The sequence below is a fragment of the Nerophis lumbriciformis genome, linkage group LG20 (genome assembly GCF_033978685.3).
Source record: "Nerophis lumbriciformis linkage group LG20, RoL_Nlum_v2.1, whole genome shotgun sequence".
NCBI lineage: Eukaryota > Metazoa > Chordata > Actinopteri > Syngnathiformes > Syngnathidae > Nerophis > Nerophis lumbriciformis.
The window spans coordinates 2,730,562-2,755,000 of record NC_084567.2 but is presented as its reverse complement, the minus strand read 5'-3'; the positions used below and the strand labels follow the sequence as shown (position 1 = coordinate 2,755,000).

Below are 24,439 nucleotides of genomic sequence, written 5' to 3'. Positions count from 1 at the left end.
TTTAGCTGACTTCTGCGCGTTGCGTATTTTCACCTGTTCTGAAATACTATAATGTTCATCCAGTCTGGGTTTCTTAGCAATAGTTTCTCTCGCCTTACTTAAAGCGGTAGCTTTCTTAGGCAATTTCTTCCACTGAGGGCTTGAGAGAGTAGAAGTCCCTAATAATGAACTGTATGGTCTTTTCAACCGTTTGGAGGTGGGCTCCTCTTCACTGCAAGACTCTTTCAATCCTGCATCATTTTCAATGAAACTGGACGCTTTCTGACTGACAGATGGTAAAGGGGACTCAAATGAGACACTTTTAGGTAATTTTGACCCTGAAGATTTAGTCTTTTTAAGGGCAGACCTATTCTGGTGTGCATCACTCTTTTTGGAGCCAGTATTATCCCGAGTGACAATACGCCCCCGACGACTCCTCGGTGGGAATATACTCTTCAGAAGGCTGGTAGTGGTATCTTTAGTTGTACTGGGACTCTGACACCCCTTTGGAACCTCATGGGAACTTTTGCAACTAGTAGAAGAATCTTTAGCTAATTTCGTCCCTGAAGATTCAGTCTTTTTATTGCCAGAACTATCCTGGTTTGGGGAATCTTTGAGGGTCTTTTTTGAGCCAGCATTTTCCTGAGTGGAGATACGCCTCTTACGACTCCCAGACGGGAGTGCACTCTTTTGAGGACTGGTTGTGGTGGCAGCTTTAGTTGAACTAAACCTTACACACACTTTTGGAACCCCATGGGACTTTTTGGAAGTACCAGAATCTTTAGATAATTTTGTCCCTGAAGATTCAGCCTTTTTATTGCCAGGCCTATCCTGGTGTGGGGAATTTGTTCGGGTCTTTTTTGAGCCAGTATTCTTTGGGGTGGAGATAATCTCGGTTGGTAACGTACTTTGTAGAGGACTGGTTGTGGTGGTATTTTTTGTTTTACTTGATCTCAAAAACACTTCTGGAGCTTCATGGGCCTTTTTTGAACTAGCAGAATCTCGACTTAATCTTGTCCCTAAAGAGTCAGTCTCTTTATGGCCAGACATATCCTGCTGTAGGACATTTGTTTCGGTCTTTTTTGAACTAGCATTTTCTTGAATGGAGATAACCTCAGGTGGGAGATCATTCTTTGGGGGGCTGGTTGTGTTGGTATCTTTAGTTGAACTAAACCTCTCACACACTTTTGGAACCACATGGGACTTTTTTGAACTAGCAGAATCTTTAGCTAATTTTGTCCAGGAGGATTCAGTCTTTTTATTACCGGACCTATCCTTTTTTGAGCCAGTATTCTTTGGGGTGGAGATAATCTCGGGTGGCAACGTACTCTTTAGAGGACTGGTTGTGGTGGTATCTTTAGTTGTACTTGATCTCAAAAACATTTCTGGAGCTTCATGGGCCTTTTTTGAACTAGCACAATCTCGACTTAATCTTGTCCCCAAAGAGTCAGTCTCTTTATGGCCAGACAAATCCTGCTGTAGGGAATTTGCTTCGGTCTTTTTTGAACTAGCAGTTTCTTGAATGGAGATAACCTCAGGTGGGAGATCACTCTTTGGGGGGCTGGTTGTGGTGGTATCTTTAGTTGAACTCAACCTCTCACACACTTTTGGAACCCCGAGAGACTTTTTTGAACTAGCAGAATCTTTAGCCAATTTTGTCCCGGAGGTTTCCGTCTTTTTATTACCGGACCTATCCTTTTTGGAGCCAGCCTTTTCCTGAGTGGAGATAATCTCGGGTGGTAACGTACTCTTTAGAGGACTGGTTGTGGTGGTATCTTTAGTTGTACTTGATCTCAAAAACATTTCTGGAGCTTCATGGGCCTTGTTTGAACTAGCAGAATCTCGACTTAATCTTGTCCCTAAGGAGTCAGTCTCTTTATGGCCAGACATATCCTGCTGTAGGGAATTTGTTTCAGTCTTTTTTGAACTAGCATTTTCTTGAATGGAGATAACCTCAGGTGGGAGATCACTCTTTGGGGGGCTGAATGTGGTGGTATCTTTAGTTGAACTCAACCTCTCACACACTTTTGGAACCCCATGGGACTTTTTTGAACTAGCAGAATCTTTAGCTAATTTTGTCCCGTTGGATTCCGTCTTTTTATTACCGGACCTATCCTTTTTGGAGCCAGCCTTTTCCTGAGTGGAGATAATCTCGGGTGGTAACGTACTCTTTAGAGGACTGGTTGTGGTGGTATCTTTAGTTGTACTTGATCTCAAAAACATTTCTGGAGCTTCATGGGCCTTTTTTGAACTAGCAGAATCTCGACTTAATCTTGTCCCTAAAGAGTCAGTCTCTTTATGGCCAGACATATCCTGCTGTAGGGAATTTGCTTCGGTCTTTTTTGAACTAGCAGTTTCTTGAATGGAGATAACCTCAGGTGGGAGATCACTCTTTGGGGGGCTGGATGTGGTGGTATCTTTAGTTGAACTCAACCTCTCACACACTTTTGGAACCCCGAGAGACTTTTTTGAACTAGCAGAATCTTTAGCGGAGGATTCAGTCTTTTTATTACCGGACCTATCCTTTTTGGAGCCAGCCTTTTCCTGAGTGGAGATAATCTCGGGTGGTAACGTACTCTTTAGAGGACTGGTTGTGGTGGTATCTTTAGTTGTACTTGATCTCAAAAACATTTCTGGAGCTTCATGGGCCTTTTTTGAACTAGCAGAATCTCGACTTAATCTTGTCCCTAAAGAGTCAGTCTCTTTATGGCCAGACATATCCTGCTGTAGGGCATTTGTTTCGGTCTTTTTTGAACTAGCATTTTCTTGAATGGAGATAACCTCAGGTGGGAGATCACTCTTTGGGGGGCTGAATGTGGTGGTATCTTTAGTTGAACTCAACCTCTCACACACTTTTGGAACCCCATGGGACTTTTTTGAACTAGCAGAATCTTTAGCTAATTTTGTCCCGCTGGATTCCGTCTTTTTATTACCGGACCTATCCTTTTTGGAGCCAGCCTTTTCCTGAGTGGAGATAATCTCAGGCGGTAACGTACTCTTTAGAGGACTGGTTGTGGTGGTATCTTTAGTTGTACTTGATCTCAAAAACACTTCTGGAGCTTCATGGGCCTTGTTTGAACTAGCAGAATCTCGACTTAATCTTGTCCCTAAAGAGCCAGTCTCTTTATTTGTTTCGGTCTTTTTTGAACTAGCATTTTCTTGAATGGAGATAACCTCAGGTGGGAGTGCACTCTTTGGGGGGCTGGTTGTGGTGGTATCTTTAGTTGTACTTGACCTCAGAAACACTTCTGAAGCACTTGTGAACTTTTTTGAACTGGCAGATATTTTAGTTAATCTTACCACTGAAGAGTCAGTCCTTTTATGGGCAGATCTTTCCTGCTGTGGGGAATTTGGTTGGGTCTTTTTGGAGCTAGCAGTTTCTTCAGTGGAGATAATTTCAGGTGGGATTGGACTCTTTGGGGGGCTGGTTGCGGTGGTTTCTTTAGTTGTATTTAATATTAGACCCACTTCTGGAACACCGTGGGACTTTGAGCTAGCAGAAAATGTACTTAATCTTGTCCCTAAAGATTCAGCCTCTTTATGGGAAGACCTGTCCTGCTGTGGGGAATTTGTTTGGGTCTTTTTCAAGCTCGCATTTTCTTTAGTAGACATACTCTCAGATGGGAGTGCAGTTTTTGCGGGGCTGGTTTTGGTCGTATCTTTAGTTGTACTTAACTTAGTGTTTGAAGTAGCAGAATTTTTACTTAATTTTGTCTTTTTATGGGCAGACAAATCCTGGTGTGGAGAAATTGTTTGGGTCAGTTGCGAGCCAGCATCTTCTTCGGCGGAGATACTCTCGGGTGGGACTGTACTCTCTGGCGTGCTGGTGGTATCTTTAATTGTGCTTGATCTTAGACACACTTCTGGAACACAAAGAGACTTTTCTGAACCAGCACCATCTTGGCCTAATCCCTTATCGGAAGATTCAGTGTTTTTACGGCAAGACCCATCCTGATGTGGAGAAACAGTTTGGATCTTTATCGAGCTAGCATTTTCCTGAGTGGAGATAATCTCAGGTGATGATTTAGTCTTTAGGGGGCTGGTTGTGGCGCTATCTTTAGTTGTACTTGACCTCAGAGACACTTCTGGAACCCCGTGAGATTTATTCGAATTAGCAGAATTTCGAGTTGACCTTTTCCCTGAAGATTCCGTCTCTGCATTTTCAGACCTATCTTGAAGTGGGGAAATTGTTTGGGTCTTTTTCGAGGCAGAATTTTCCCGGGTGGAGACACGCTTCTTACGACCAGGTGGGTCTGTTGTCTTTAGAGGGCTGCTTGTGGTGGTATCTTTAGCTGTACTTGATCTCAGACACACTTGTGTGATGCCATAAAACTTTTTTGAACGACCAGATTTTCTAATTAAACTTTTCCTTGGAGAGTCAGTCTTTTTATGGGCAGACGTATCCTGGTGCGGGCGATTTGCTCGGGTCTTTTTCGAACTGGCATTTCCCTGAACGGAGATGATCTCGGGTGGGAATGAACTCTTTGCAGGGCTGGCTTTGGTGGTACATTCAGTTGTACATGACCTCGGACTCACTTTTGCAACCTCACATAAAGATGTGTACCTCTCGAAAATAGTAGGAACATGGTCCACTCCATTATGTTCCTCACCATTATTTGACGCTGAAACAGCTATTTGTTTCGGAGTCTGAAGCAAACGTTTTACTTTGTCTGAGGGCTGTTTTCTTTGCCTTCGGTTTCTGTTTACCGTCACATTTATTTCCACGTTTGCCTTCTCTTCAGTCGAGCCACATTTGTTTGGCACCTCCTTCAGTGGTTTCTCCAGCAGTGTTTGCTCAACTTGCAGTTCCGTTCCTTCCAGTTCTTTCTCTGGCAGTGTTTGCTTTATTTGCTGTTCCTTTCCCACCAGTTCTTTCTCCAGCACCGTTGGCTCTACTTGATGTTCCTTTCCCGCCAGTTCTTTCTCAGGCACTTGCTGTTCCTCTTCAGTCAAGCTACATTTATCTCCCCCCACATCCAGTGGTTTCTCCAGCAGTGTTGACTCTACTTGCTGTTCCTTCCTCTCAGTTTGTTTCTCCAGCAGTGTTGACTCTACTTGCTGCTCTGTTTGCTCCAGTTCTTTCTCTGGCAGTGTTTGCTTTATTCGCTGTTCCTTTCCCTCCGGTTCCTTCTCCAGCACTGTTGGCTCTACTTGCTGTTTCTTTCCCTCTGGTTGTTTTCCCAGCAGTGTTGACTGTACTTGCTGTTCCTTCCTCTCAATTTGTTTCTCCCGCAGTGTTGGCTCTTTTTGCTGTTCCTTCAGCAATGTTGACTCTACTTGCTGTTCCTTCCCCTGCATTTGTTTTTTCAACAGAGTGGACTCTACTTGCTGTTCCTTCCCCTGCATTTGTTTCTCCGGCAGTGTTGGCTCTTTTTGCTGTTCCTGCCTCTCCATTTGTTTCTCCCGCAGTGTTGGCTCTTTTTGCTGTTCCTTCCTCTCCATTAGTTTTTTCAGCAATGTTGACTCTACTTGCTGTTCCTTCTGCTCCATTTGTTTTTTCAACAGAGTGGACTCTACTTGCTGTTCCTTCCCCTGCATTTGTTTCTCCGGCAGTCTTGGCTCCACTTGTTGTTCCTTCCCCTGCATTTGTTTCCCCAGCAGTCTTGGCTCCACTTGCTGTTCCTTCCCCTGCATTTGTTTCTCCGGCAGTCTTGGCTCCACTTGCTGTTCTTCTGGATGGGGAACACCACTGTACTGCTGCACAACCACACGTGCTTGTTTATTTGCTGGTGTTTTACCAAATGATTGAAGCTGAATTTGAACCTTTGGTGCGGCCAACTGTTCTTGGAAAGTTGTGGGATTAGCGTATCCTTTGCGCCCCAACATCTGTTCGGCATTGGATTTGGCTCTTGTCTTAATACCAGTGGTAGCAGGTGAATTTGCCAATATAGTTGGTGGTTTATGTACATCACGATCTCTTTTTAACCCAGCTTGAACTGCGGTCACTAAGCACTTATTTTTTCTACACATCCCATATGAACATTGCCGGTCAATATCTTCCGTGTCAGTTTGCTGGTCAATCTGATAGTCTTCTGTGTCAGTGTGCTGGTCAATCTGGTAGTCTTCAGTGTCAGTTTCACTGGAAGATTCTGGTGATGAATCTAAAAAACAGCGGGAGGTGAACGAGAAAAGATAGAAAGGCCAAATTTAGGGAGCTATTACACAAAGTAGTGTGGATGTTTTAAATCACATGTAAGGCATTACCTGTGAGAGCAAGGAAGAGTTCATTGCTGGTGTCTGTGGGTGGAGAGACGTTTAACATCTGGAGTGGAAAAGAGAAAAAATAAAAACCCATTTTGAACACAAACCAAAACCTTGTGGTCTTGATTGTTACAGTGAATATTGTGCTAATGACTTTTACAAACTTTATACACACACACACACACACACCTCTGGCTGCGACTGGTAAAAAATATCTTTAAATGAAGCATCATAGTCGTGGTCCTTCAGCAGGTTGTAAACCATCTCTTCGTGAGCACGTTGTGGGTTTTGATCCAACGAGGCGTGGCTGGGAAGCAGGTCTGCAAACACAAATAGAGCTTAATGACAAATAAGCTTTTAGAAATTCATTAAAGGGGAACATTATCACAATTTCAGAATGGTTAAAACCATTAAAAATCAGTTCCCAGTGGCTTATTATATTTTTCGAAGTTTTTTTTCAAAATTTTACCCATCACGCAATATCCCTAAAAAAAGCTTCAAAGTGCCTGATTTTAACCATCGTTATATACACCCGTCCATTTTCCTGTGACGTCACATAGTGATGACAATACAAACAAACATGGCGGAAAGAACAGCAAGCTATAGCGACATTAGCTCGGATTCAAACTCGGATTTCAGCGGCTTAAGCGATTTAACAGATTACGCATGTATTGAAACGGATGGTTGTAGTGTGGAGGCAGGTAGCGAAAACCAAATTGAAGAAGAAACTGAAGCTATTGAGCCATATCGGTTTGAACCGTATGCAAGCGAAACCGAGGAAAACGACACGACGGCCAGCGACACGGGAGAAAGCGAGGACGAATTCGGCGATCGCCTTCTAACCAACGATTGGTATGTGTTTGTTTGGCATTAAAGGAAACTAACAACTATGAACTAGGTTTACAGCATATTAAATACATTTGGCAACAACATGCACTTTGAGAGTGCAGACAGCCCAATTTTCATCAATTAATATATTCTGTAGACATACCCTCATCCGCGCTCTTTTCCTGAAAGCTGATCAAAAGAAAGAAACAGCAAGAAAACTAAATGATAATAATATTTACAGATAAATCAATTAAATAAATAAAATAATAATAATAATAATAATCAGAATTAAAATAAAATAATTTAAGCAGATGGTAAGTAATAATTAAAACAAATATATATAGACACATAGGGAGTAATCATTTTTTCTTCTTCACTAATTCGAGAAATTAAAATCAAGCTTATGGGGCGTGACATAAGTGACCCACTTTTCCCAGTATGAAGTAAATTTCTCCAATTTATAATTCATAAAAGCAGTTATCTTCTCCATTTTATAAATGTCCATTGTGATTTCCTTCCATTGCTTCAAAGTTGGGCTCTCCTGGGATATCCACTTCCTGGTCATGGTCTTTTTTACAGGCCACTAGTAGGACATTCATTAAGCGTTTATCTTTTTTTCAGCCAATCCTGAGGTACTGTCTTACTTTCAAGGGGTACTTCACATTTGAAAATATCCTGTAGAGCTTGGTGTATCTCTTTCCAATAGTCATTTATGGCAGAGCAGTCCCAGAAAATATGGTAGTGGTTTGCATTTAAGTTCCCACAATTCCTCCAACATACAGGGGAGTTATCTTAGTGAGACTTTTGAGAAGGTGGAACAAAACATCTGATCAAACTTTTCATGCCAAACTCCCTCCACTTGAACTGGAGGGAGTTGTATTTCTCCAACATACAGGGGAGTTATCTTAGTGAGACTTTTGAGAAGGTGGAACAAAACATCTGATCAAACTTTTCATGCCAAACTCCCTCCACTTGAACTGGAGGGAGTTGTATTTCTCCAACATACAGGGGAGTTATCTTAGTGAGACTTTTGAGAAGGTGGAACAAAACATCTGATCAAACTTTTCATGCCAAACTCCCTCCACTTGAACTGGAGGGAGTTGTATTTCTCCAACATACAGGGGAGTTATCTCAGTGAGACTTTTGAGAAGGTGGAACAAAACATCTGATCAAACTTTTCATTCCAAACTCCCTCCACTTGAACTGGAGGGAGTTGTATTTCTCCAACATACAGGGGAGTTATCTTAGTGAGACTTTTGAGAAGGTGGAACAAAACATCTGATCAAACTTTTCATGCCAAACTCCCTCCACTTGAACTGGAGGGAGTTGTATTTCTCCAACATACAGGGGAGTTATCTTAGTGAGACTTTTGAGAAGGTGGAACAAAACATCTGATCAAACTTTTCATGCCAAACTCCCTCCACTTGAACTGGAGGGAGTTGTATTTCTCCAACATACAGGGGAGTTATCTTAGTGAGACTTTTGAGAAGGTGAAACAAAACATCTGATCAAACTTTTCATGCCAAACTCCCTCCACTTGGGTGAGCTGAACCCCCTCAAAAGAATGTAATGCCTATTTTTGATTTTGGTACAATGTAGTTCGAGCTCCAGATGTAGGATATTTTTTGAAAACCATATCATTGTAGTTCACTTCTCGCTCCTCAAGACCGATAAATTATTTTTCAAACGTTGGTCAATATCGATAATTATTCATATTTTTATGACCTATTGAAAATAAGGACCAAGAAAAAAATACATTAAATGTTAATATTTTTATTTCCAATGTAACCTTCCTCGGTTTATAATCCCCTCATTTATCAAGGCAGAAAGGAAAGGAAAACACGGAAAACAATGTAAACAAAAGTTACACTGAACACTTAACAATAACCTTTTATAATGAAAGTGCAAATATACATAAGAAATACTTAATAACGTGGAAAAAAAATAGTGCAAAGTGTGAAAATGAAAACAGAACTATTTTAGGACAGAGCACAGCTAAGGTGGAGTGGTATTACTGATTACGGTCTGTTTGAAAAAGTCCAAAACACTGCCATACTGTCAACGTAACTTTTCCCGTTTTATCCACAAATATATAAATTTTTAGTTTCATGCAAAGAATCAACCGCCAGACAACAAGATGGCGCAACCAAACTTGATAGTTGATACTAGAGGTGGATGAAATAATATATATTTTAGATATGCAACCGGCCCCTTATTTTAAGGCTCTTATGTTCCAGTTTTGCACACATTTCCGGGAATGTAATAAACGTGATGGGAATTTCTTATTAAAAATGCTCTGTTTTTAAAAGTTGCAAGTGATAAACGCTTATTTAGTGAAACAAAACCACATTTAAAACTACACCAATGTACATCAATTAAAGATGCACCAATAATCGATTGTTAATCGAATCGTAGCTCCTGAATCGTAATGGTATCGTGAGATGGTCAAAGATCCCCACCTCTACTTGATACTGTCACCTGATTGGCTGTTGGAGTGTCACTCCCACTGATCAGTGGTCACTTCCTGCATTGCTCGGTTACCAAATTATCGACGTGATCTGTCTGCAGTATCATCCGTATAAACTTGCGCTACACTGTGAACCCACACCAAACAAGAATGACAAACACATTTCGGGAGAACATCCGCACCGTAACACAACAGAACAAATACCCAGAAGCCCTTGCAGCACTAACTCTTCCGGGACACTACAATATACGCCCCCCCCCCCCAACCCTGCCCACCTCAAGCTCCTCATGCCCTCTCAGGGAGAGCATGTCCCAAATTCCAAGCTGCAGTTTTGAGGCATGTTAAAAAAAATAATGCACTTTGTGATTTCAATAATAAATATGGCAGTGCCATGTTGGCATTTTTTTACCATAACTTGAGTTGATTTATTTTGGAAAACCTTGTTACATTGTTTAATGCATCCAGCGGGGCATCACAACAAAATTAGGCATATTAATGTGTTAATACCACGAATCTGTAATTAAGAGTTGGACAATATCAGAATATCGGATATTGGCAAAAAAGCCATTATCGGACATCTCTAGTAATAATCTTACAATGTTATGTAGAGATGTACTTATAACAAGTTTATAGATAAATTATGCAATATTTCTATTAAATGTGGAGAGTGGACAAAATATTTTCTTCTTCCTAGGGGGCGCAACAAAACTTCCATTTTTTTTCCAAAAAAGAAAACAAAAATGTACGTTTTATCGGACATATTTTCCATTGATATGGATTTTGCGTCGATTGCGATAAATAATGACATCATTTGATCGCCCAGCACTACATGGGTGTCCAAACGTTTCCACCGAGGGCCGGGTAATGCGAATTGAAACAATGAGGGGACCACTTTGGCTATGTTACGATTTTTTTGTAACCGATTTTTCCGTTAACAATACGCTTCAATTTTTTTTTTTATATCCACACTTTTGTATGTGGGTATTAATCAAATATGCATTCTGAACAAACGAGTCACGTCCATGTGACCCATATATCGTCAAAAAGTGACAAACGTCATCATATTTCTTCGCTAAAATAGACCGTGAATGAGCATAAAATAGGCGAGGAAGAAATTGAAGCAAACACCCCACAAAGTGTGACAGACAAAATTCTTGTCCACTTTCTTCGTGATCTATGACACAAAATAATTAAGAAAGATTTGACAATGCTTGTACAAATGCCTTCAATTTGTCATAAATGCACCAGGAGTAAAACCCACCAGAACCTAATGACTATATAAAAATCCAAATTAGGCAACATTCTCAGGAGTGAGAAGGTGGCCGAATCCGATCTTTTTATGCAGTCGTTCACGTAACAAAAAAATATGCGACTTCTATGTGTAATGTGGACCCAATGCGCAGAAATCGTGACACGGGGGCCCTGCATTTATACGGGTGTTGGCATCAGTTCGGTACCGCAATGTCTAGAAGTTTGGGACAAAAATAGCCTGAACCCTCCTCGGTTATGCACCACGTGAGGAAAACCAGAAAGATGTTTAAAACCAGGGGTGCTCACACTTTTTCTGCAGGCGAGCTACTTTTCAATTGATCAAGTCGTGGGGATCTACCTCATTCATATATATCATTTATATTTACTTATTTATGAAATATATGTTTTTGTTAACAAGTTAAAGGTGTTTAATGATAATGCAAGCATGTTTAACACATATAGTTAATATTGTTAAAAAATTAAAGGTGTTTAAAGATAATACAAGCATGTTTAATACATATAGTTAATATTGTTAACAAGTTAAAGGTGTTTAATGATAATACAAGCATGTTTAACACAGTTAATATTGTTAAAAAATTAAAGGTGTTTAATGATAATACAAGAATGTTTAATACATATAGTTAATCTTGTTAACAACTTAAAGGTGTTTAAAGATAATACAAGCATGTTTAACACATATAGTTAATATTGTTAACAAGTTAAAGGTGTGTAAAGATAATACAAGCATGTTTAACACATATAGTTAATATTGTTAATAAGTTAAAGGTGTTTAAAGATAATACAAGCATGTTTAACACATATAGATAATATTGTTAATAAGTTAAAGGTGTTTAAAGATAATACAAGCATGTTCAACATATATAGATTCCTTTCTTTCATGAAGACAAGAATATAAGTTGGTGTATTACCTGATTCTGATGACTTGCATTGATTGGAATCAGACAGTGGTGCTGATAACGTCCGCATTTTCGAATGGAGGAGAAAAAAAGTCCTCCTTTCTGTCCAATACCACATGAAAGTGGTTGGTTTTTGGCATCTTATTTGTCCAGCTTCCGTACTCCTTTGTATACACTTTACAAGAAATACATTGCCGGCAAACTCCGTAGCTTGCTAGCTTGTGCACGCCAGCTTTCTGAGACTCTGTATCGACCGGTAGCTCGCGATCGACGTAATGAGCACCCCTGTTTAAAACAAACATACATCTAGTCTTGTATTATACTTAACATAAATTAATTTCTATATTTGAGGAAGAATAACAGACCAAACTAAATGTTACACAGCCAGCGTAACTTCCTGGCAGTAAACCTGCAAAAAATGGTCTTCTCAGGTTTCTCCCTGTTTACATTTTCACACTTTGCACTATTTTGTTACACCTTAACAAGCATTTCTTACATATTTCTTATTTTTGCGCCTTCTTTTGAAGCACTTGTGGTTGAGTGTTTATTGCAATTTTAGAATGGTGTTGACATTGATTGTTTTCCAGGCTTGTGTTGACATTTCCTTTCATTTCTGCCTCGATAGCTGAAATATTGATATCAACCAGTATAAAACACCTATATCATGATGAGTTTTCAGCCATATAGCCTGCCCCTGATGTCAAACATGTTGAGGGGCAATAAAAAACTAGCAGTGGGACAAAAAAAGCCCCCGAGCTGCACTTTGAACACGCCTTGGTTATGCACCACGTGAGGAAAACCAGAAAGATGTTTAAAACCAGTGGTGCTCACACTTTTTCTGCAGGCGAGCTACTTTTCAATTGATCAAGTCGTGGGGATCTACCTCATTCATATATATCATTTATATTTACTTATTTATGAAATATATGTTTTTGTGAACAAGTTAAAGGTGTTTAATGATAATGCAAGCATGTTTAATACATATAGTTAATATTGTTAATAAATTAAAGGTGTTTAATGATAATAGAAGCATGTTTAACACAGTTAATATTGTTAAAAAATTAGAGGTGTTTAAAGATAATACAAGCATGTTTAACACATATAGTTAATATTGTTAACAAGTTAAAGGTGTGTAAAGATAATACAAGCATGTTTAACACATATAGTTAATATTGTTAATAAGTTAAAGGTGTTTAAAGATAATACAAGCATGTTTAACACATATAGTTAATATTGTTAATAAGTTAAAAGGTGTTTAAAGATAATACAAGCATGTTTAACACATATAGTTAATATTGTTAATAAGTTAAAGGTGTTTAAAGATAATACAAGCATGTTTAACACATATAGTTAATATTGTTAATAAGTTAAAGGTGTTTAAAGATAATACAAGCATGTTTAACATATATAGATTCCTTTCTTTCATGAAGACAGGAATATAAGTTGGTGTATTACCTGATTCTGATGACTTGCATTGATTGGAATCAGACAGTGGTGATGATAACGTCCGCATTTTCGAATGGAGGAGAAAAAAAGTCCTCCTTTCTGTCCAATACCACATGAAAGTGGTTGGTTTTTGGCATCTTATTTGTCCAGCTTCCGTACTCCTTTGTATACACTTTACAAGAAATACATTGTCGGCAAACTCCGTAGCTTGCTAGCTTGTGCACGCCAGCTTTCTGAGACTCTGTATCGACCGGTAGCTCGCGATCGACGCAATGAGCACCCCTGTTTAAAACAAACATACATCTAGTCTTGTATTATACTTAACATGAATTAATTTCCATATTTGAGTAAGAATAACAGACCAAACTAAATGTGACACAGCCAGCGTAACTTCCTGGCAGTAAACCTGCAAAAAAGGGTCTTCTCAGGTTTCTCCCTGTTTACATTTTCACACTTTGCACTATTTTGTTACACCTTAACAAGCATTTCTTACATATTTCTTATTTTTGCGCCTTCTTTTGAAGCACTTCTGGTTGAGTGTTTATTGCAATTTTAGAATGGTGTTGACATTGATTGTTTTCCAGGCTTGTGTTGACATTTCCTTTCATTTCTGCCTCGATAGCTGATAGGATTATAATCAGAGAAGGGTTATACATTACTGGTCCATATTCTCTATTGGGCATAAAAATATTGATATCAACCAGTATAAAACACATATATCATGATGAGTTTTCAGCCATATAGCCTGCCCCTGATGTCAAACATGTTGAGGACCAATAAACTAGCAGTGGGACAAAAATAGCCCCCGAGCTGCACTTTGAACACGCCTTGGTTATGCACCACGTGAGGAAAACCAGAAACATTTTAAAACATACACATACATCTAGTCTTGTATTATTACAACCCTCGTCCGTTCCCTAATCGGATGTATGGAAACAACAGGGTGGAACTATAAAGTGCAGGACTGTGTAAATTAAACAAATAAAATATAACAAATGTGCTACTTTGAAATAATAATTTGGTCTAACAATATTTACGTAAAAATAATTGCTGCTTGACATAAATTAATTTCTATATTTGAGTAAGAATAACAGACCAAACTAAATGTTACACAGACACGTAACTTCCTGCCAGTAAACCTGCAAAAAATGGTTTCTCCCTGTTTATATTTTCACACTTTGCACTATTTTGTTACACCTTAACAAGTATTTCTTACATATTTATTATTTTTGCGCCTTCTTTTGAAGCACTTGTAGTTAAGTGTTTATTGCAATTTTAGAATGGTGTTGACATTTCCTTTCCTTTCTGCCTTGATAGCTGATAGGATTATAATCAGAGAAGGTTTATATTTGAAGTAAAAAAATTAAATTTTTACTGGTCCATATTTTCTATTGGTCATAAAAACATTGATATCTACCAGTACAAAACATGTATATAATGATGAGTTGTTTAGCCATATAGCCTGCCCCTGGTGTCAAACATGTTGAGGGCCAATAAAAAACTAGCAGTGGGACAAAAATAGCCCCCGAGTTGAATTTTGAACACTTCCTTGGTTATGCACCACGTGAGGAAAACCAGAAACATTTTAAAACATACACATACATCTAGTCTTGTATTATTACAACCCTCGTCCGTTCCCTATTCGGATGTATGGAAACAACAGGGTGGAACTAAAGTGCAGGACTGTGTAAATTAAACAAATAAAATATAACAAATGTGCTACTTTGAAATAATAATTTGGTCCAACAATATTTACGTAAAAATAATTGTTGCTTGACATAAATTAATTTCCATATTTGAGTAAGAATATCAGACCAAACTAAATGTTACACAGACATCGTAACTTCCTGCCAGTAAACCTGCAAAAAATGGTTTCTCCCTGTTTACATTTTCACACTTTGCACTATTTTGTTACACCTTAACAAGCATTTCTTACATATTTCTTATTTTTTCGCCCTCTTTTGAAGCGCTTGTGGTTAAGTGTTTATTGCAATTTTAGAATGGTGTTGACATTTCCTTTCCTTTCTGCCTTGATAGCTGATAGGATTATAATCAGAGAAGGTTTATATTTGAAGTAAAAAAAAAAATTTTTTTTACTGGTCCATATTTTCTATTGGTCTTAAAAATATTGATATCTACCAGTATAAAACACGTTTATCATGATGAGTTGTTTAGCCATATAGCCTGCCCCTGATGTCAAACATGTTGAGGGCCAATAAAAAACTAGCAGTGGGACAAAAATAGCCCCCGAGCTGCACTTTGAACACGCCTTGGTTATGCACCACGTGAGGAAAACCAGAAACATTTTAAAACATACACATACATCTAGTCTTGTATTTTTACAACCCTCGTCCGTTCCCTATTCGGATATATGGAAACAACAGGGTGGAACTAAAGTGCAAGACTGTGTAAATTAAACAAATAAAATATAACAAATGTGCTACTTTGAAATAATAATTTGGTCTAACAATATTTAGGTAATAATAATTGTTGCTTGACATATATTAATTTCCATATTTGAGTAAGAATAACAGACCAAACTAAATGTTACACAGACATCGTAACTTCCTGCCAGTAAACCTGCAAAAAATGGTTCCTCCCTGTTTACATTTTCACACTTTGCACTATTTTGTTACACCTTAACAAGCATTTCTTACATATTTCTTATTTTTGCGCCTTCTTTTGAAGCGCTTGTGGTTGAATGTTTATTGCGATTTTTGGGTTGTTTTGACATTGATTGTTTTCCAGGCTTCTGTTGACATTTCCTTTCCTTTCTGCCTCGATAGCTGATAGGATTATAATCAGAGAAGGGTTATATTTGAAGTAAAAATGTAAATCTGTTTTTTTTACTGGTCCATGTCTTCTATTGGTCATAAAAATATTGATATCAACCAGTATAAAACACATATATCATGATGAGTTTTCAGCCATATAGCCTGCCCCTGATGTCAAACATGTTGAGGACCAATAAAAAACTAGCAGTGGGACAAAAAAAGCCCCCGAGCTGCACTTTGAACACGCCTTGGTTATGCACCACGTGAGGAAAACCAGAAACATTTTAAAACATACACATACATCTAGTCTTGTATTTTTACAACCCTCGTCCGTTCCCTATTCGGATGTATGGAAACAACAGGATGGAACTAAAGTGCAGGACTGTGTAAATTAAACAAATAAAATGTAACAAATGTGCTACTTTGAAATAATAATTTGATCTAACAATATTTACGTAAAAATTATTGCTGCTTTACATAAATTAATTTCCATATTTGAGTAAGAATAACAGACCAAACTAAATGTTACACAGACATCGTAACTTCCTGCCAGTAAACCTGCAAAAAATGGTTTCTCCCTGTTTACATTTTCACACTTTGCACTATTTTGTTCCACCTTAACAAGCATTTCTTACATATTTCTTATTTTTGCGCCTTCTTTTGAAGCACTTGTGGTTAAGTGTTTATTGCAATTTTAGAATGGTGTTGACATTTCCTTTCCTTTCTGCCTTGATAGCTGATAGGATTATAATCAGAGAAGGTTTATATTTGAAGTAAAAAAAATTACATTTTTACTGGTCCATATTTTCTATTGGTCATAAAAATATTGATATCAACCAGCATAAAACACAAATATCATGATGAGTTTTCAGCCATATAGCCTGCCCCTGATGTCAAACATGTTGAGGACCAATAAAAAACTAGCAGTGGGACAAAAAAAGCCCCCGAGCTGCACTTTGAACACTGCCTTGGTTATGCACCACGTGAGGAAAAACCAGCAACATTTTAAAACATAAACATACATCTAGTCTTGTATTATAGATGAAAAGGTGTCATTAATTGTGACTCATACGCTTCTGTTGTAGCTGGATTGTTTTTTTTAAACATTTCCTTGATGTTTCGCGGAACCGGAAAAGGCGCGGCCTTTAGCAGGACACAAAGCTTGCTACCGGAAGTGGAATTATCGGATTTATCTTCTACGAAACATTTATTTTTTTTATTCTGACTATTACAAAGTGCGCGAATTTTTTTTAGATTGTGTTCGATATCGATGTGTTTGGATGGACTTTTACACCGGCTATAAAAAACAAAAAGCGACACACAACAAGAAGGCCTGTACTTTGTGCCGCGTGTAGGGTTGAAATAAGACACTATGAATTACTTTTGAGAATTAAAAAATAAATATAATATGTTAGCGGGTTAATAACACATGTTTTTGAAAATCAAACTGAATGATAATTGTTTTTTTTTTAAACATTTCCTTGATGTTTCGCGGAACCGGAAAAGGCGCGGCCTTTAGCAGGACACAAAGCTAGCTACCGGAAGTGGAATTATCGGATTTATCTTCTACGAAACATTTTTTTTTAATGCCGATTATTAAAAAGTGCGCGTATTTTTGAGATTGCGTTCGATATCGATGTGTTTGGATGGACTTTAACACGGCTCTAAAAAAAGGAGGTTTGTTTGTGGCGTTTCCCTCCTATTGTACGTCCCCGCGCGTTACGCAATCCTTTGATCCAGTTGCAAAACAGACGAATTTAGCGCCGGCATCCAACACAACACGTCTTTAAAGATACTAACTTTGACGGAATAAACAAGTTTTTTCTCCACAAAACAGAACTCACCGCATTGGACGGCCGTGTCGCGCCGTTCCGGGCCCTCGCTTTGGCTCGACTCGTTGACCGAAGGAGTGTTCACGGTTTCGTTTTCCCGGCATGTTGTTTTCAGGGCCTCGTTCTCCATCTTGGCCCTCGATAGTTCCGCCTTTAAGTCGTCGACCATAGTTTCAAAAAGTTTGGTAGTTTCCTCGACGGTGCTCTTCACGATGTGCTCCATGAAGGAGGCGTACTTGGTCTGGAAGTCGTCCGTCGACATCTTGGCTAGCTCCGTGCTCCGAGTCGAACTACGGGCTCACTTTGGCGTGGTATCTCCCCCTCCCCGCCGTTTATGCGTCGAAATGTGGCGTGACGAGCGTCGTCAACATGGCTTCCTGAAAGCGTCCTCTTGCTTTTGTGTGTCTGCATACGTGACGCACGTTCGAGATGGGCAGGTCGGGAGCGAGCCGTTCGGAACGAGCCGCTGACTCGTGGCTCGCGGGCAGAGATGGGACACGCCCCTGTTTGGGCCGCGCGCAAAGCACAGACATCGCTGACGAGACGCGGGGCCGCCATCTTGGAGTGGTGATCAGTGCAATTCATTTGGCAGGAGCAATGAACTGTCAGCGCATTTAATTCATCTTACCTCACTGAATACCTATTTTTTTACGCGCTTTTTTTTGTCATACGTGTTGCTATGATAAAGGACACATGTTTTATTATTCATAGTTTGCTTAACAGTAATAGAATATTCTTATGGGGCAGGGCCGACATCCGGGCAACTGAGCTACATACGGGTTCTTCGAGCCATAGCAACCTGACTGGCGTTGAAAACAAACCGTCGCCATTACTCTTTAACCTGTCGACCTGCGCTGATTAAACCCGTCATTTTGCCTCCAAAATGCCAAAAAACTGTGTTGTTTTTGGTTGTGCAAACCACAACTGGAAACAGGGAAAACAAAGGTGGTATTTTGTTCTGCCAAAGCGTGCTAAAAGCCCACAGAGACGAGACAAATGGCTCGCAGCTTTACACCGGGAAAACGAGGACGGTTCTCACTGGAGTCCCCCAAAATCCCGGGTCGTGTGTTCGGATCACTTCGTTTCTGGTAAATATAAGGAACAAAAATCCACCTTCTTAACCACAACTTGAACGAATCCAGCTGTGAAGTAACGATGAGCTTCCAGTGATTTGTATGCCTTCATGGCCTGATGAGTGAAAACGCCTGTAATTTTAAATAAATAATTCAGTTAAAAAAAGGAACAGTAATTCAGCAAATAATAAATCATAATACTGAACTGAATTTGAATGAGCTCTCTACAGATATAATAAATATACAGATACTGGTAGCCACCGTGTCATCCTTATTATCATTTATCAACATACCTTGGGTGATTTAACCATTTTTATGTGATTTATTCGTTATATAACAACCGGAGCTAACAACCGACCTGGTGCGCTTGTGAGGTAGACATAAAGATTTCCAAATTCCATGTCCGGATTGTGTAGGATTATCAGTCCACGCATCTGCTGGAAGGCGGTAAGGGCAGTCGTTTAATCCAACTACAGAACATTTTAACTCGTATCTTAACCTAGCCTCACTGGAAAGACTATTTACATAATCATACGCCATTTAGAACAGTTTAAAATGCCGTGAAACCTCGTTAAATGCCTTTTCTGTCAATGCTGTGTTCGCTGTGAGCTGGTTTGTTTTCAACGAATTCAATATGGCGACCGCGTTGCTAGGGGATTGGCAGGCGGAAGTGACGTAGGTCCACCCTCGCCCATATGCTATAAGTGAGCAGACTTCCGAAATCAAAACTGGGAATATAATCCCAGAGAAGGGGAAAAAAGGGTCAGCTATTTTTAAATTGAAGAAACAATATGATTAGGTTATATATACACGCGTATATCCTACATAAGGGGCGGTATGGCGTAGTGGGTAGAGCATACTTGCCAACCTTGAGACCTCCGATTTCCGGAGGTGGGGGGAGGGGCGTGGTCGGGGTGGGACGGGGGGGTGGCTAAAAGGGGAGGAGTATATTTACAGCTATAATTCACCAAGTCAAGTATTTCACATATATATATATATTAGAGATGCGCGGATAGGCAATTATTTCATCCGCAACCGCATCAGAAAATCGTCAACCATCCGCAATCCACCCGATCTAACATTTGATCAGAACCGCATCCGCCCGCCATCCGCCCGCATCCGCCCGTTGTTATATATCTAATATAGACGATGCAAGGCATTAGTGAGGTTATAAAGCTTTTGCCTGTTAAAGAAAGGAGACTGATCCAATGTAGCAGAGACATTCAATGCGTGCCACGCTGTCACGGCCCAGACGCACACCAGTGCGCAATCATCTGGGAGCCGCGCTGAGCGCACCTCCAAGCGCGCTAGCTCGCGCCACTCAAACTGCTGCAGGCAGCTGCGTTCTATCTTGTTTTAACATCCTGTGGCACTCTTCTGGGATCACGGCGGACGAAACTGCTCATGCTCAGGGTGTTTGTGGAGGTTCGGGGTTTTGCACAAATGTGATGCACCATGTTAGATGTCCCGGTTTTGTGACTGTCGTAGACATAAACAGCGTCGCAGCTCTCACGTAGCCAGCATTACTATCATCCTGATTTACAACCTCATAAAAACGAGTCCACGCTGAACTTTTCTGGCCTTTTTTTCCCCTGGTCTTTAGTATTCCCTTTTTTAGTTTGTCGCGTACCACGTTTGCTGCCATCTCTTTTTTTTTTCTTCTTCTTGTTGTGGCATATGCTGCAGGTGCCTGCTCGTTTTTCGTATGTGGGTAACAACATTTAACTATGTATATATATTTCCCAATTGGTTTAACTGCCACCCGCCTGAATCTATTTAAAATCTAATTTTTTTTTATTTCAACCGCCCGACCCGACCCGCGGATAAAATCTAATTTTTTTTATTTCAACCGCCCGACCCGCGGATAATCCGCGGACTCCGCGGTTGTGTCCGCAAACCGCGCATCTCTACCCCCTACACAATCTGGACTGTGGTCCCAACTTTTACCCCTGTTGCCTTTTACAATCTTTATCTTCATCATTTATTTCAACTTCATGTTATTCAAGTATGACATTTTTAAATGTAATTAATTTCATTGACAAGCAATTCTATTATGGTCATACTCTTGTTTGCTAGCGGCTACGATTTCAGTACTATTGAAGATCTTTGCTCCTTCTCAACTCTGTGCTAATATTCTTTTCACAAAATACAACCAATAGTACGTTAATGTTAAATCTTACTTGGGAAAATTAATCCTCCGATTCCTATCTTCAACAGTCTGCTCATTTGAGCAGGAAAACGCTGAACACCATCTTTGTTTTCTACCTGTCAACTGTCAGTTTAGGCTGCTCATCACCATAGGTGGGTAGTAACGCGCTACATTTACTCCGTTACATCTACTTGAGTAACTTTTGGGATAAATTGTACTTCTAAGAGTAGTTTTAATGCAACATACTTTTACTTTTACTTGAGTATATTTATAGAGAAGAAACGCTACTTTTACTCTGCTACTTTTATGTACATTCAGCTCGCTACTCGCTACTAATTTTTATCGATCTGTTAATGCACGCTTTGTTTGTTTTGGTCTGTCAGACAGACCTTCAAAGTGCCTGCGTTTCAACAAATACAGTCACTAGTGACGTTCACTCCGTTCCACCAATCAGATGCAGTCACTGGTGACGTTGGACCAATCAAACAGAGCCAGTGGTCACATGACCTGACTTAAACAAGTTGAAAAACTTATTGGGGTGTTACCATTTAGTGGTCAATTGTACGGAATATGTACTGTACTGTGCAATCTACTAATAAAAGTTCCAATCAATCAATCAAAACTGTGAAGGAAAAAAGACCATTTTTTATTTCAACCGTACACCCCGTCAAAAGCCTAAAGACTGACTGCACAGTTCCTGTCTTCACAATAAAAGTGCCGCTCCATCGCGCCTGCGCTTTCAAAATAAGAGTCTCCGAAAGCCTGCGCAAACAAGCTAGCAAGCTAGGGAGTTTGCCGCCAATGTATTTATTGTAAAGTGTATAAAAACGAATATGGAAGCTGGACATATAAGATGCCAAAAACCAACCACTTTCATGTGGTATTAGACAGAAAGGAGGAACTTTTCTTCTCCTCCATTTGAAAACGTGGACGTTTGTCATCACTACTGTCTGATTACAATCAATGCAAGTCATCAGAATCAGGTAATACACCAACTTATATTCTTGTCTTCATGAAAGAAAGGAATCTATATGTGTTAAACATGCATGTATATTCATTAAAACACTATTAACATGTAAACAAAAACGGCAAAAAAAATAAATATAAATTATATACTGTATATATCAATGTATGTATATATATATATATATATATATATGTATATATATATATATATGTGTGTGTGTATATATATATATATATATATGTATATATGTGTGTGTGTGTGTGTGTGTGTATATATATATATATATATATATGATATGTGTGTGTATGTTACTCATCAGTTACTCAGTACTTGAGTAGTTTTTTTACAACATACTTTTTACTTTTACTCAAGTAAATATTTGGGTGACTACTCCTTACTTTTACTTGAGTAATAAATCTCTAAAGTAACAGTACTCTTACTTGAGTACAATTTCTGGCTACTCTACCCACCTCTGCTCATCACCACTTCAAGATGGCGGCCCAATTTCTTGCGTCACAGCAGCCAATGCTACTTATAACATGTCTATGCTAAAAAGCACGAAAAGCGATCCAATACGAGAAGGCTTGTACTTTGTGCCGCTTGCACACTATTTATCATGAATTGATTAACGTGGACCCCGACTTAAACAAGTGTAAAAACTTATTGGGGTGTTACCATTTAGTGGTCAATTGTACGGAATATGTACTGTACTGTGCAATCTACTAATAAAAGTTCCAATCAATCAATCAATGCAGTAGGGTTGAAATAAGGACACTATTAATGACTTTTTGAAGATGAACAAAAAAATCAGATACAATAAGTTAGTGTATTAATAGCACATGTTTTTGATGTTGACTATAAAGTAAACTAAATGACAACCAGTTGAGAAGTAAGAATGTTTTATTGATTTTAATTGACCTTTAATGGGAGTTAGGCCCGCACTAAGATGGCCGCCGTGTAGGCATGTTGCCAATGGCGCGCTGGTGCATCTATGCTCACAGCTCTCCTTGATGTTGATGGGGGAATTTCGGCTCATTACTGAGGGAGTCGTTCCTTTTGGCTCATCTCTTAATGGCTCTGATTCATTTTGTTAAGTTGATTCTTTGCTGACATACGTGTCAAATTAGTTTAATGCCAAAAGGTAATCATCTAAAAATGTTTATTATCAGAGGTGTACGTCTCGTTTCTTGAAGTGGTATCAAAACACTCTGGAGGCATCAGTTCTTTAAAGTGGAATCGTGCAGTTCTTTATTCTAACTGAAGCCAAAGCACTTGTTTTCAAAGACATCCGTGAACAAAAGTGGTTACGTAACACACTTTCTTTCATAATTCTTTTTATTGATTTCACATTCACATTAACAACATATTCAAACCCTCTTCATCCCCTACCCCTGCTGTCACTCAAAACAAAAACAAAAAACAAAAGTAAGAGTACAAAAGTACCCGGAATAAAAAAAATAAATAGATAAAGTTCAGTACAAGGCACTTAAAACAAGGTAATTGAAAACTGAAACATAATGTAGACGCAGCATGACAAGGCCATATTTTGGTACATATCTAAGGCTCTTCCTGCACTTGTGTAGAAGATTGGTCAAAAAAAGTCAAAAAAGGTCTCCACACTTTAAAAAACTTGTTTTCAGAGCCCCGTAATGTGTATCTTATTTTCTCCAGCTTCAGGTTTGCTAGTACGTCCCTTATCCAGTGGGAGACTAAGGGTGGGACGGCCTCCTTCCACTTCAACAATATCAGGCGGCGTGCGAGGAGGGTGGTGAAGGCAACCATTTTGTGACCCCCGACAGGTAGCTCCATCCCTTCAGGAATGATTCCAAATACAGAAATGAAAGGGTTTGGATTGATTTGAATTGTTAAAACCGTGGAGAGTGCTTCGAAGATGGACTTCCAGTACCCCTTTAGCTTCGGACAAAGCCAAAACATGTGTATTAATGTTGCGTTATCTAGTTTACATCTATCACATAATGGGTTAATATGGGGAAATATTTTTGCTAATTTTGCTTTTGAGAAGTGCACCCGGTGTATCACTTTAAATTGGACCAGTGAGTGTCGTGCGCACATTGAAGATGAGTGAACCCTTTTCTCAATTTTTGCCCAGGTTACGTCATCTATTGATGTTTGGAGGTCTTGTTCCCATGCTGTTCTGATTCTTAGCATGGAAGTGCATTCTAATCCTGAGAGTAAATTAAGTATATGTGAGATTGCCCTCTTCTTTATTGGATTTAAAGACATAATTTCATCTGTAGTTGATTTAGAGGGTTTGTTAGGGAACTGCGGAAGAACTGTTTTAACATAATCCCTTATCTGGAAATATCTAAATATATGGGAACTGGGTAGATTAAATTTCTTGGACAACTCCGTAAAAGAGGCGAATATATTGTCTATAAAAAGATCATTGAAGCATTTCAAACCCCTTTGATGCCACATATTAAAAGCTGTGTCAAGTGTTGAAGGTGGAAAGCAGTGATTTGATGCTACTGGACTGAAAAGGCTCATTCCTTGCAGGTTAAAATGTTTTCGAAATTGACAGTATATTTTGAGCG

The 24,439-nt window shown here is 39.2% G+C and overlaps 1 protein-coding gene across 1 annotated transcript in view; it reads right to left on the bottom strand.

Annotated features, from left to right (window-relative positions):
• The window catches only part of LOC133619169 (uncharacterized), a 19,111-nt gene extending 981 nt beyond the window's left edge, over window positions 1–18,130 (bottom strand). Inside the window, exons 1-4 of the mRNA XM_061980088.1 lie at window positions 17,708–18,130; window positions 6,370–6,500; window positions 6,184–6,241; window positions 1–6,080 (exon numbers count right to left, since the gene is read on the bottom strand). The exon at window positions 1–6,080 is cut by the window's left edge and continues 981 nt beyond it. Coding sequence (XP_061836072.1) covers window positions 1–6,080; window positions 6,184–6,241; window positions 6,370–6,500; window positions 17,708–17,957 — 6,519 coding nt within the window. The 5' untranslated portion in view covers window positions 17,958–18,130. The remainder of the gene's footprint in view (window positions 6,081–6,183; window positions 6,242–6,369; window positions 6,501–17,707) is intronic.
• Between the last annotated feature and the right edge of the window lie 6,309 nt (window positions 18,131–24,439).